At 35.1% G+C, this 13,931-nt stretch overlaps 1 protein-coding gene across 1 annotated transcript; it reads left to right on the plus strand.

Moving 5' to 3' along the window:
- Positions 1-433: 433 nt before the first annotated feature.
- LOC135140710 (lysine-specific demethylase 4A-like) lies at positions 434-9,795 on the plus strand. Its single transcript, XM_064071367.1, has 8 exons — positions 434-808; positions 865-964; positions 1,979-2,678; positions 2,733-3,072; positions 3,135-4,152; positions 7,915-9,177; positions 9,234-9,326; positions 9,379-9,795. Exons 1-8 carry the CDS (start codon positions 777-779, stop codon positions 9,478-9,480), a joined length of 3,648 nt encoding a protein of 1,215 aa, XP_063927437.1. The 5' UTR covers positions 434-776; the 3' UTR covers positions 9,481-9,795.
- The last annotated feature ends 4,136 nt before the right edge of the window (positions 9,796-13,931 follow it).

Below are 13,931 nucleotides of genomic sequence, written 5' to 3' on the forward strand. Positions count from 1 at the left end.
ATTTGATAATTCTTGGTTATTGTAATATATCGGCAGTAATGGAGTGACTTTATTTATTTCGATTCAAATTTTTACAAGCTTGTCTTATTGTAAAATTATTGAATAGCATAATGGTAATAAAAACGTGCAATGTTCTCTGGTTTTTGTGCTGGAAAAAAAACGTGCGCGTGTGGGTCCATTACCCGTGTGTGGCCGCTTTAGCTTCGAGTCACCTGTGCTGTCTTGCCACGTTTTCGCCGACTTTGACGTTTGTGTTGTCATAGCACGTTGGATACTAATTCAAACCCCCGAAATCGATGAACCCCGACGGTGCAAGTCCGCGGCAGCCGCAAAACACCCCCGATTGATTACATTCCCAAATTTCCCGATGAATTTTTTATGTCGGAGACGTGGCAACCCTGCTCAAACGTGCGCGTCCGCTCGTGTTTACGGCGCCAGTGCGCATGCGTGGAGAGCGGAGTGTTGTGGTCGGGTCGTGTTTGTGATTTTCCTCAAAAAAGTGCGAAATAATGTCGAAAATCAATGAAACTTGCACGAAGTACCAACGCTTCGAGTATTTTTGAGCTGTTCGGACTTGCGTAGCGCGAAAATACGGCTTTCGGACGATCCTCGGCGTTTTTTCTGCATACGTGCACTTTAGTGTGTCAATGATGGCGGCTTGACAACCTCTCACACCGTCAACAAATAACACAAATCTGCATGAAAATTATGGATTTTGGTCAAATTCGTGTTCGTTGAGTGTTTTTTGGTGAAATTCGAGTGCGAAACTAGCGATAATGGCGACGGACACCAACCAGAGATGTCCCAAGTAAGTTGGATCGCGGAATGTCTGCAAAACCGGTCCCATTTTCGCGATTTTTGCAGGATTATGGTGTTTCGGCCCACCTGGGACGAATTCAAGGACTTCACGCAGTACGTCCAGCACATGGAGTCCAAGGGGGCGCACAAAGCGGGACTGGCAAAGGTAACTTGACTTTTTTCACGGACCTAACCTAGCAGTAATGGGCGATTGCCGCACGAAAGTGACTAATCGGCTCCAATTTCAAAAAATTAAAAAAAAAAGCTAAATGATACAATTTGTTTAGGCATCATGAAGACTCAGTTTGTTCTTTTCTTTACGTAAAAGTGGCCGCTCAGAAGTTGAGGTTTCATACTTTCAAATATAAAAAAAAATTAAAGTTCCTCCTTTGCCAGGAGTTTTTCACAAATTTAATTTTTATCCAAAAATGTAAAAAAAAGCAAATAAAATTTGTTGAAAAATCAACAAATATTTTCAGAAAAGATGGCGATGGAAAAGTGAAAATGTCATTAGCAGGGCTTACTTAATGAAAAGTCACTGTTAACATGACCTACCCATTCAAAAAAAGGTTCAAAAATCCCTACCAGACGGTTGGTTCTAGGGACATTTGTGCCCGCGGATTTCAAAATTTGTCCTTGTCAGTTTTGTAGATTTTTCTTTTTTCTAGGAAATAATGATATTAATGTAACCACTACAAACAATTTAATTAACCAAAAAAAATGTGATAAAGATTTATTGTAAAATAAACATCATGAAATATTCTAAAAGCCCCTGTTATATCAAGTATTAAAATAAAATTGATTTAAACAATTGCGTTTTTATTAAAATCAAAATAAACCATAAATTAATTCAAACTACGTCCAACGACTTTAACATGAGTATTAGTAGACAATTAGAGATACAGTCCTTGGCAGAGTTTTTAACAAAAACGAACAATTATTGAAAAAAATGGGTTTGAAGTTTAAAGTGGTTATTAGCGTTCTCAGCTGATTTTTCTATTTTATACAAGGCGAGAGAGAAAAATCTTAAGTATTTTTTTTTTTGTAATTAAAATATAAGAGTAATATTGTTAGTATTTATACCGTCACGTGCTTCAATATTAAAATTTATTAACATTTTTGACATCATCTGATTTTTTTTAATGTTTGTAGGTCCGATTTTAATTATGTTACACTTCAGGTGATCCCGCCCCCCGAATGGGTGCCCCGCAAGTCCGGCTACGACATCGAGAAACTCAACGTCACCATTCCAGCCCCCATCTGCCAAGTGGTCACCGGGAAGCAAGGACTCTACCAACAAATCAACATCCAGAAGAAATCCATGACTGTCCAACAATACTGCGAACTAGCCAACTCCGAGCGCTACGCAACCCCCAGACATTTCGACTACGAAGATCTTGAGCGAAAATACTGGAAGAACATCACCTACGTGGCACCCATTTACGGCGCCGACGTTTCGGGAAGTCTGACGGACGAGACCGTCAACGAATGGAACATCAACCGACTCGGGACCATCCTGGATTACGTGAACGAAGACTACGGGATCTCCATCGAGGGCGTGAACACGGCGTACCTGTATTTCGGGATGTGGAAGACCACGTTCGCTTGGCACACGGAAGATATGGATTTGTATTCGATTAATTATTTGCATTTCGGGGCGCCCAAGACCTGGTACTCGATTCCGCCCGAGCACGGAAGGAGGCTGGAACGGTTGGCTAATGGCTTCTTTCCGAGCAGTTATAAAACGTGTCAGGCGTTTTTGAGACACAAGATGACGTTGATATCGCCGCAGATTCTGAAGCAGTACTCGATTCCGTATAATAAGATCACGCAAGAGGCGGGGGAGATTATGATCACGTTTCCTTATGGATATCACGCAGGTTCGTAATGGAAAAATTAACTTGGGGTTTTTGTTAAGTGGTTTTTGTTTGCAGGTTTCAACCACGGCTTCAACTGCGCCGAATCGACCAACTTCGCCTGCGAGCGTTGGATAGAGTACGGGAAACGTGCGTCACAATGCACTTGTAGCAAAGACATGGTGAAAATCTCCATGGACACGTTCGTCAAACGATTCCAGGCGGACCGCTACGAAATGTGGCTGAAGGGCGAAGATATAGGCCCCCATCCTGAAGAACCCAACAAGCAAGTCGCCGCACCTTTGCCCCTCCCCCAGGACATCCTCTGCAACAAGAATAACGATTCGTTGCCGGCTGGTTTGATCGAAGGCCAACTCAAAAAAGCGAAGAAGGCGGGACGTATGATGAATTACACTCAGTACGTGCTGATTCGTCGTCTAATTTAAAATTTAAATAACACGTCGTGTTACGAAATTCTAGGGACTTCTCCATGGTGGATTTCCCGGCCGAGTTGCAGCTACAACTGATGGAAGAGGACGACATGGGTTACGTAAACGGGGAATTTCCGCCAGACGAACAGCAGCTCGAAGTCCTGGAGGACATCTGGTTGAAAGCTGGCGAAATCGAAGCCGAAGACGCGATGATCTGCGACGCCGGGTACAGAGTCAACAGCAAAAGGAAGTTTCTGGCGAAAAAGCGCAAACCCAAAGACAGCAACGGGAGGAGAGGGCGTCCACCGAAGAAGCGTTCCAAGGAAGAAGAGGGCGAAGAACGAAGCGAAGAGAGCATGGAATCGAACGAACTCACCGGTATCTACGCACCCTGTAACAGCAAGAGCAAAAAAGTGTGCGGGAAAATCGTGGCTCCTGTGGATACTTCCGAGTTGGTCAAGTCTTTGGTGGCGCAAGAAACCAACAAGCTGTTGCACCACCACAAGAAACACAAACACAAGCACGATAAACACAAGCATAAGAAGTGCAAACACAATAAGTCGGCGACGTCGACGACTTCGGATGTCTCGAATACGGAAAACGGCGAAACGAACGAAGTGAAGAAGGAGATCGACGATATTATAAGGAAGGCGCACGAAGAGCACGAGCAGAATATTCTGAAAGAGACCGCTTCGACGGAACCTAAAGAAGAAACGTCGGGTTCGAATAATGCTTCAGAGGCGCCGAAATTGGCACAGAATAATCTGCTGAACGAGCTGAAGGCATACAGGAAGGTGAAGGATCCGGCAGAAGGTTTCAGAATGGATCAGAAAGTACAAACTATACACACTTCGAAGGGGACTATTACTTTGCTCGAAACGAGACCGGTTTGTTCGAAGCCCGTGCCAGAGGTCAAGCCGCCGGTCATGAAAATTAATTCCGATAAGAAGAATATGTACGAAGACGCGTTTTTGACTTTCCTGTCCAGAACCAAAGAAGAGCCAGCGAAGAAGGCGCCCAAGGAGCAAGCGAAGTGTACAGAAGAGAACGTTGAGGATTTTACTAAGGTAGTAAAGGTGTTAAAATAAAAATTTGTAACATTTTTCAATTTAACTGTGACACTGAAAAAACGAATGCTCTGAAAACATTCGATTTCCCAATTTTTCGATGTTTTAGTTCTAGAGTTCTTCAGTTTTTCGATTTTTCAATTCCTCGGTTTTCCAATTTTCCATTTCCTCAATTTTTTATTTTTTCGTTTCTCTATTTTTCGATATTTCAGTTTTACGATTTTAAAAATTTTCAATTCTTCCATTTCCCGATTTTTTAATTTTCTGATTTTTCGTTTTTACCAATTTTTCGATTTCTCGACCTATCGATATTTCGGTGTTTCGATTATTTGGGTTTTTAAACTTCTCGATTTTTCAATTTTTTTCATTCAAATTTTTCGATTCTCCATCTTTTGAGGTTTGGATTTCTGAATGTTTCGATTTTTCGGCGTTTTGCCATTCTCTATTTTACTGGTTTTTGATGTTTTACTTTTTCCCTTCCTCAATGTTTCAACATTACACTTTGGGGATTTTTCAATTCCCCCATTTTCCATTTCCTCGATTTTCAAATTTTCAGTTGTACCAATTTTTTGATATATCGAGATTTCGGTGTTCCGGTTTTTTCAATTTATCGGTTTTTCGATTTTGGGCTATTTGGATTTCTCGATTTTTCAACGTCTCAACTTTTCGATTTCTCGGTTTTTCTATTTTTCGCCTTTTCGATTTTCGATGTATTTTTGTATTCCTCGATTTCTCAATTTTTCGATTTCCCGATTTTTCTGCCTTAGAGTTTTGAATTTTTTTAATTTTTCTGTTCTTCAAATTGTGGATTGTTTTAAATTTACATTTTTCGGCTTACCGTTTTTTTAATTTTTCGAATTTTGATAATTTCGTTTTCTCGATTTTTCAGTTTTTCCATTTTTCGTCTTTCGATATTTCGTTTTTTCTATATTTTAATTCTTGGATTTTTCGTTTTTTCGATATTTGAATTTTCAGTTTTTTAACTTTTCGATTTTTTGATTTCTCGAATTTTCGATCCTAGAATCTTCAATCTCTCTACTTTTCGATTTTTGATTTTTCAGATTTTCGGTTTTTAAATGTTTACATTCTTCGGTTTTAAAGTTTTTAATTTTGGAAATTTCGATTTTTCCATATTCCAATTTTCGATTTTTTACTTTATACAGTTAAAAAACAAACATCTCAAATCAAATTTCACAAACAAGCGTGATTCATTGATCTTGACTTTGACACTGAAAAAGCGAATGCTCTAAAAACATTCGATTTCCCAATTTTTCGATATTTCAGTTCTGGGGTTCTTCAGTTTTTCAATTCTTCAATTTTCCGATTTTTAAATTTTCTGATTTTTCATTTTTACCAATTTTTCGATTTCTCGACCTATCGATATTTCGGTGTTTCGATTATTTGGGTCTTTAAACTTCTCGATTTTTCAATTTTTTTCATTCAAATTTTTCGATTCTCGATCTTTTGAGGTTTGGATCTCTGGATGTTTGGATTTTTCGGCTTTTTGCCATTCTCGATTTTACTGTTTTGATGTTTTACTTTTTCGTTTCCTCAATGTTTCAACATTACAGTTTAGGGATTTTTCAATTCCTCCATTTTCCAATTTTCCGTTTCCTCGATTTTCAATTTTTCAGTTGTACCAATTTTTTGATTTATCGAGATTTCGGTGTTCCGGTTTTTTTCAATTTATCGGTTTTTCTATTTTTCGCCTTTTAGATTTTCGATGTCTTGATGTTTCAATTTTTTGATGTATCGATATTTCGATTTCGCAATTTTTCTTTTGAATTTTTCTTTTTATCATTGATCAATTTTCCGATACATACTTGAGTTTTGGAATTAAATGTTTTGATTTCTCAAATTTTAGATTTTTGCGAGTTTTTCGTTTCTTTTTTTTGTTGATCTTTCAGTTTTCTTCCGATTTTCATTTTTTCGATATTTCAGTTTTATCGATTTATCGAAATTTCAGTGTTCCGATTTTTTTATTTTAGGCTATTCTGTTTTATTTTTCAATTTTTTTATTCCTCGATTTCTCAATTTTTTGTGGATTGTTTTAAATTTACATTTTTCGGCTTACCGTTTTTTTAATTTTTCGAATTTTGATAATTTCGTTTTCTCGATTTTTCAGTTTTTCCATTTTTCGTCTTTCGATATTTCGTTTTTTCTATATTTTAATTCTTGGATTTTTCGTTTTTTCGATATTTGAATTTTCAAGTTTTTTTACTTTTCGATTTTTTGATTTCTCGAATTTTCGATCCTAGAATCTTCAATCTCTCTACTTTTCGATTATTGATTTTTCATATTTTCGGTTTTTAAATGTTTACATTCTTCGGTTTTTAAAGTTTTTAATTTTGGAACTTTTGATTTTTCCATATTCCAATTTTCGATTTTTTACTTTATACAGTTAAAAGCAAACATCTCAAAATCAAATTTCACAAACAAGCGTGATTCATTGATCTTGACTTTGACACTGAAAAAGCGAATGCTCCGAAAACATTCGATTTCCCAATTTTTCGATATTTCAGTTCTGGGGTTCTTCAGTTTTTCAATTCTTCAATTTTCCGATTTTTAAATTTTCTGATTTTTCATTTTTACCAATTTTTCGATTTCTCGACCTATCGATATTTCGGTATTTCGATTATTTGGGTTTTTAAACTTCTCGATTTTTCGATTTTTTTCATTCAAATTTTTCGATTCTCGATCTTTTGAGGTTTGGATTTCTGGATGTTTCGATTTTTCGGCTTTTTGCCATTCTCGATTTTACTGTTTTGATGTTTTACTTTTTCGTTTCCTCAATGTTTCAACATTACAGTTTAGGGATTTTTCAATTCCTCCATTTTCCAATTTTCCGTTTCCTCGATTTTCAATTTTTCAGTTGTACCAATTTTTTTATTTATCGAGATTTCGGTGTTCCGGTTTTTTTCAATTTATCGGTTTTTCGATTTTGGGGTATTTGGATTTCTGGATTTGTCAATGTCTCAACTTTTCGATTTCTCGGTTTTTCTATTTTTCGCCTTTTAGATTTTCGATGTCTTGATGTTTCAATTTTTTGATGTATCGATATTTCGATTTCGCAATTTTTCTTTTGAATTTTTCTTTTTATCATTGATCAATTTTCCGATACATACTTGAGTTTTGGAATTAAATGTTTTGATTTCTCAAATTTTAGATTTTTGCGAGTTTTTCGTTTCTTTTTTTTTGTTGATCTTTCAGTTTTCTTCCGATTTTTATTTTTTCGATATTTCAGTTTTATCGATTTATCGAAATTTCACTGTTCCGATTTTTTGGTTTTGGGCTATTCTGTTTTGTTTTTCAATTTTTTTATTCCTCGATTTCTCAAATTTTCGATTTCCCTATTTTTCTACCTCACAGTTTTGATTTTTTTTAATTTTTCGAATTTTGATAATTTCGTTTTTTCTATATTTTAATTCTTGGATTTTTCGTTTTTTCGATATTTGAATTTTCAGTTATTTTACTTTTCGATTTTTTGATTTCTCGAATTTTCGATCCTAGAATCTTCAATCTCTCTACTTTTCGATTATTGATTTTTCAATTTTCGGTTTTTAAATGTTTACATTCTTCGGTTTTTAAAGTTTTTAATTTTGGAACTTCCGATTTTTCCATATTCCAATTTTCGATTTTTTACTGTATACAGTTAAAAAACAAACATCTCAAAATCAAATTTCACAAACACGCGTGATTATTGATCTTTACTTCAAGAACGAAGGAAGTTCCGTCGAAATAACCGTCTACCAATTTTTCCAGGTACCTGAAGCGACTTCGACTCCCATCAAGTCGAACGAGCTCACGAGCACTTCCATGCCCCAGCTCACCGCCCCCGAGCCCGAACCCGTCATGGAGCACGAACAAATGCCCATGCTCGACCCGCAACCGGTCCCCATCGAAGACGCACCACCAGTTCAACCCAATCCTCCGACGAACACAGTGCCTCAACAGAACGGTCAATCCAAAAACATAAACTTTCCGAACGTCCCCCAGCAGTTTTTTCCGAAGACGCCCCACAAGCCCAACATGATCTGGAGCAACCACAAATACTACACCGTCAACCACTGCACAACCACCACGTATTTAAACAAAGAAAGGTTTTATCCAATGACGAATTGTGCAATAAAGCTGGACAGCGAGATAACGCCGATAAACGAGGTTATAGTCAAAGACCGCGAAGTGGAGGATTCGGAATGCGAGTCATGCGATTCTTGCTGCGATTCGTGTTCGTGTTGCGATTCGTGCTGCGAATCGGAGCAAGATTCCGAAGTCGAGGAGAAGAAAAACGAGGAGAATTCGTCGTTGATCTTGAACAGTATTATCAAAGCGGGCCAGGTGGAGGAGGTGAAGAAGAAACGCGGGAGGCCGCCGAAGAACAAGTTCAATTTGGAACGATTGAAGAATATAACGCAGTTGGTGTTGGGGGTGAAGAACGGCGAGAAGTTCTATAATAACAAGATCGAGAATTTGAAGAACGCGTTCCAGAAGAGGAGGCCGGGGAGGCCGCCGAAGAACGCGAACAACAACAACACGATGACTGATTTCCACTCGTATAATAAGAAGCTGTTGGAGAAGATGGCCAAGTTGACGCCTCTAGAAGCCAAAGTTAAATTAGTCAACGTTCTAGATAATTTCACTAAAGATGTACAAAATTACTTGAAGTCGGGGTTGCCGTTGCTGAACGTGAGCTCGCTGTCGATAGAGGAGGGGGAGAAGCGGCGGAAGGAACCGCCTATAGATGGGCAGATGCAGTTTAGGGTTAATTTGAAGGATGTGGTGTGGGCCAAACACCGCAACGGTAGATTTTATAAGGCTAGGGTGGTGGATGTTAAGATCGTGACGTATCTGTGCGTCTATTTTCCGTTCGATCAGAGCTTCTGCAAGGACGTTCTGAAGACGGACTTGGTGGGGTGGGACTTGACGAAGGTGCCGACGGTCGGGGAGAAGCTGAAGGTGCGGTGGAAGGATGGGACGGTGTATGATGCAGACTACATGGGGCGGACCGATTGTAGGGTGTATGTGGTACGTAAACTTGGACCCAAATTTATTTATTTTATTTATTTAATTATTTTGTGCAGGTATTATTCGAAGACGAGTCGAGTTTGGAGCTGAAGCGCGACTCGATTTTCTCGCTTTCCGAGACGATACCGAAAAAGATCGCTACAAAATTGGTAAAAGTTTACTTTTCTGTGAATAATCGTATATTAATTGGTTTGTCTACAGTCGTACGCTAGTGATATGCGAAACAGAGAACATCTGTACCAGCTCGAGAGGCAACTACCGGAAAAAAGACCCGTCAAGAAGAAATGCTTCGAGAACGAATAGTTAAGAATCTAAAGATTTATTTTAAATTCATAAAGTTTCTTTCGTTTCAAAGACTGAATCAATTTGGATTAACATCATGGTATTTCGTTTCAATTTTCGATTTTTTTTATTGTGATTGATTTAGTTATGTATTCATACGTATATTTGGTCGATAGGCTTTATTATTTTATCTTAAGTGTGATAAAAATCTGTATTTATTTAATCCATATTGTATATACAGAAGTTCTTTTTATGCCCTAGATTTTTGAGAATACACTGTAAAATAGGAGTAGTTGCAGATCAAGTGTTGAATAAATTTCTCCACGTTTATTGTAACAGATCTTGATTATCACGAATCCGGCTTAGGAACAGTGGGGTTTTTATCACATTGGGTGATAAACGGGTCAAATGACATGTAAATTTAGTCGGAAAGAGAGGGAAATTTCTCGAGAAAATTCAGGTTGGCAAACACTCTTATCTTATCGTTGTTTTACGGTGATTAAGGAACCTTGAACCGATTGGTCGAGATCGTTCGCGGTGCATTGATGGAAAATTTTCAAAATTCAGGGCGAACGAGTTTCTGTAAAACGTTGTAACGAAAACAAAGCCGTTAAAAAAAATTCTGATTTTTGATTGAAGCAATGTTTGTGTTGGTAATTCTGAACTATTGGCAGCCATGCCAGTTCACCGTGGGTTGTCATGTCACTTTGACAATCAGATGTGCCATTATAAAATTTTAACTGGGTTGCCAACCTGAAAAGTAGAAAACATAGTGAATGTGATGATCCAAGAATTCGAAAACAGATAGTGTTACTATGATTAAAAAAATCTGACACCTGCATTGCTACTCACTTAATTACGCGGTACTGTTTCATCATTCTTCAGGAATTTACGATACTCAGCGAGACAAAGATATCTAGCGAAAAATCACACGATGATTCGGCTTAAACACTAAGCAGAGAACTACGAATAACAATTAACAATTAAAATTTCCGGATGCCCACAATTTTTCCAACTTAATCGTGTCACTATCAGTTTACGAGTTCGCCACAACGAACGTTAATTAGCCAAATTTCCTGCAAGACAACAACAGGGGATTGTAATTGGAAGATTACTACAACAGAGAAGAGGAACCGAAAAATTCCTCGTTTCAACATCTAGAACGTACCTACAACTCGATAATATTTCGTGGAATTTTACTTAGTTTACATAAAACGACAAATATTTTTCACGTTTATCGTCAAGAGATTTATTAATTTACATAATTGTCGATAAGAGCTGCGATGACGCCTGAAAAATAGCCAAATTATCGCGAATCGCCAATCCGAGATCCAATTTTTGACCTAATGGTGCCGAATGACAACGCGGATTTGCATGTTGCAGCAAAAAATGACATTAGTCACTGAGAAAGACACTTTTGGAACTGATAACGATGTGTATCTGTTTGACTTTAAAGTCCAATAATGGGAGTAAAAGTGGAAAGTGCAGGACCTGAACACCGAAATAACTACTGACGTTTTATTTTAGTTTTCGATTTTCGTAGTACTCCGGAGATATAGAACACAATAAAGTTGTTGGCTTTTACAATCATCGCACCCATCCATCATCGTGAAATAACAAAAACAGATTGTTTTTAATCATTAAGTCGTAACGTGCAAAAACAGGAAGGATTTAATCGGGCCGGTCACTGGGCAGGAAAAGAAGTGTGCCAGATCTCCGATTTTTGAACTTTGGATTTTTTCGAAAAAGCTTATATAATAAGAAGTATTTGTAAATTATAACTAATGTACGCACGATTGGAAAGTATTCTCGCATGACTAATGACAATGTTATTATGTGTTTGTAAAGCAAGTTAGATCAACAAGAAAATCATTAAACGAACATTAACGTTCACTAGTGATAAAAGAACAATGATTTTCTTATTTACACAATTAAAATAACTAATGAGAATCGATCAAGATGTTGAATGCAACCCACAGGATTTTAAAACTAAATTTAATGTTTTTAACTACCGCAACTTTGGCTTTTATTAAAAATTTAATTAATGCAACTTTGGTTTTATTAAAGAATTGGTCGAAGGTTATTTCGACTGAACTTCCCTTGTCCCTATTGTGTTTCCATTTTCCCATTTGCAATTTTTCGTTTCTTCAGTTTTACTCTTCGAGTTTTCATTTTTAAATTTTTCAATTTTCGATTTCCAATCTCACGAGAATTTTTAATTTTTCGACTTTTCAATTTTTCCATTAGCGGTTTTTCTTTTCTTTATATTTTGGATTGCTCAAGATTCTGATTTTATAATTTTTCTTTTTTCGATGTAAAATTTTTTAATCCATTTTTCTGTTTTTAGATTTTTCGATTTTTCAACTTCTAGATTTTTTAGTTTTTCATTTTTCAATTTCTAGAATTTTCAATTTTTCGTTTTTTCAATTTTGTTGAAAATTTTTGTGGTTTTCATTTTAAACATGTAATAATTATTTTCAATTTACCGTTTTTCAATTTTTCTTTTTTTCGTTTCTTCAGTTTTACTCTTCGAGTTTTCATTTTTAAATTGTTCAATTTTTCGATTTTCCAACTTTCGGATGTTTCAATTTTTCATGAGAGTTTTAATTTTTGATTTTTCAAGGTTTCCATTTTTCCATTTTCAGTTTTTCGTTTCTGTTTTTTCAACATTCTGATTTTATAATTTTTCTTCTTTCGATGTGAAATTTTTCAATTTATTTTTCGGTTTTTAGATTTTTCGATTTTTCAACTTCTAGATTTTTTAGTTTTTCGTCTTTCAATTTTAGAATTTTCAATTTCTAGAGTTTTCAATTTTTCGTTTTATTTATTTTTTTATTTATTTAATTTATTTTAGTTTCTTCAATTTTGTTGCAAATTTTTCTAGTTTTCATTTTAATCATGTAATAATTATTTTGATTAAAAAAATCAGTTTTTCAATTTTACGATTTGCGATATTTCAGTTTTTTATTTTTTTCTTTCTTCAATTTTTAGAATTTCAAATTTCTGGAATTTTCAATTTTTCAATTTTTCGATTCTGTAAATACTCATTTCTCAAATTTTTGATTAGCCATTTTTCGTTTCGATTTTTTATTTTCTTTATTTTTACAATTTTCCGATTTTTCAATGAACCGATTTTATAATTTTTGTTTTTTCAATTTTTCTTTTTTTCGTTTCTTCAGTTTTACTCTTCGAGTTTTCATTTTTAAATTGTTCAATTTTTCGATTTTCCAACTTTCGGATGTTTCAATTTTTCATGAGAGTTTTAATTTTTCGATTTTTCAAGGTTTCCATTTTTCCATTTGCAGTTTTTCGTTTCTGTTTTTTCTTTTTATCACGCTTTTATTAGCTTGGGTTGTATCTATGTATGTATGTAACGGAATCTTTGAGCTTAATTTTCATCGGTTTCTAAAAGTCTGATCATCTTGAAACTTTGCACACGTCTCAAGGATCGATGACAATGCAATAATTTGATAACAGTTTCCCATTTTCCTTATTAGGACCGCCAGGATCCTCGATCCTACGGAGACCACTGAGTGTTTCTTTCTAGAAAAATCTAAATAAGTAATTAATTCCCCAATTTATGAATTTGTCGCAGACTAAAAAATGAAAAATAAATAATAGTTTAAAAAACTAAAAAAACACGCTTTTATTGCTAATCGAACTAAAAACTAGAAAATAATTTTTAATGACAGAGTTTAATATTACAGTAGTAGAAGATCAAACAATCAATCATAATAAATCACCTCAAATTAAAATTATAATAAAATTTAAGTTATTAACAGAATAATTCAATTCAGAGTAAATAGCGTGGGGTGCATTTTACTGCGGTTCATAACTATCCTCTCATAGATAGTTGCCAATAGAATGATTGTAATATTTAAAATATCAAGCACCCCACGCTTTTTACTCTGAATTGAATTATTCTGTTAATAATTTAAATTTTATTATAATTTTAATTTGAGGTGATTTATTATGATTGATTGTTTGATCTTCTACTACTGTAATATTAAACTCTGTCATTAAAAATTATTTTCTAGTTTTTAGTTCGATTAGCAATAAAAGCGTGTTTTTTTAGTTTTTTAAACTATTATTTATTCGGTTTTTCAACATTCTGATTTTATAATTTTTCTTCTTTCGATGTGAAATTTTTCAATTTATTTTTCAGTTTTAAGATTTTTCGATTTTTCAACTTCTAGATTTTTTAGTTTTTCAATTTTAGAATTTTCAATTTCTAGAGTTTTCAATTTTTCGTTTTTTTAATTTTGTTGCAAATTTTTCTAGTTTTCATTTTAAACATGTAATAATTATTTTGATTAAAAAAAATCACTTTTTCAATTTTACGATTTGCGATATTTCAGTTTTTTTATTTTTTTGTTTCTTCAATTTTTAGAATTTGCAATTTCTGGAGTTTTCAATTTTTCGATTCTGTAATTACTCGTTTCTCAAATTTTTGATTAACCATTTTTCGTTTC

The sequence above is a fragment of the Zophobas morio genome, unplaced genomic scaffold (assembly GCF_036711695.1).
Source record: "Zophobas morio isolate AGI-343-1 ecotype UQ-CSIRO unplaced genomic scaffold, CSIRO_AGI_Zmor_V1 ptg000040l, whole genome shotgun sequence".
NCBI lineage: Eukaryota > Metazoa > Arthropoda > Insecta > Coleoptera > Tenebrionidae > Zophobas > Zophobas morio.

Coding starts and splice junctions, on each gene's coding strand:
- LOC135140710 (XM_064071367.1), top strand. CDS start 777: ATGGCGACGGACACCAACCAGAGATGTCCCAA. Junction 809..864: donor ACCAACCAGAGATGTCCCAA/GTAAGTTGGATC, acceptor CGATTTTTGCAG/GATTATGGTGTTTCGGCCCA. Junction 2,679..2,732: donor TCCTTATGGATATCACGCAG/GTTCGTAATGGA, acceptor TTTTGTTTGCAG/GTTTCAACCACGGCTTCAAC.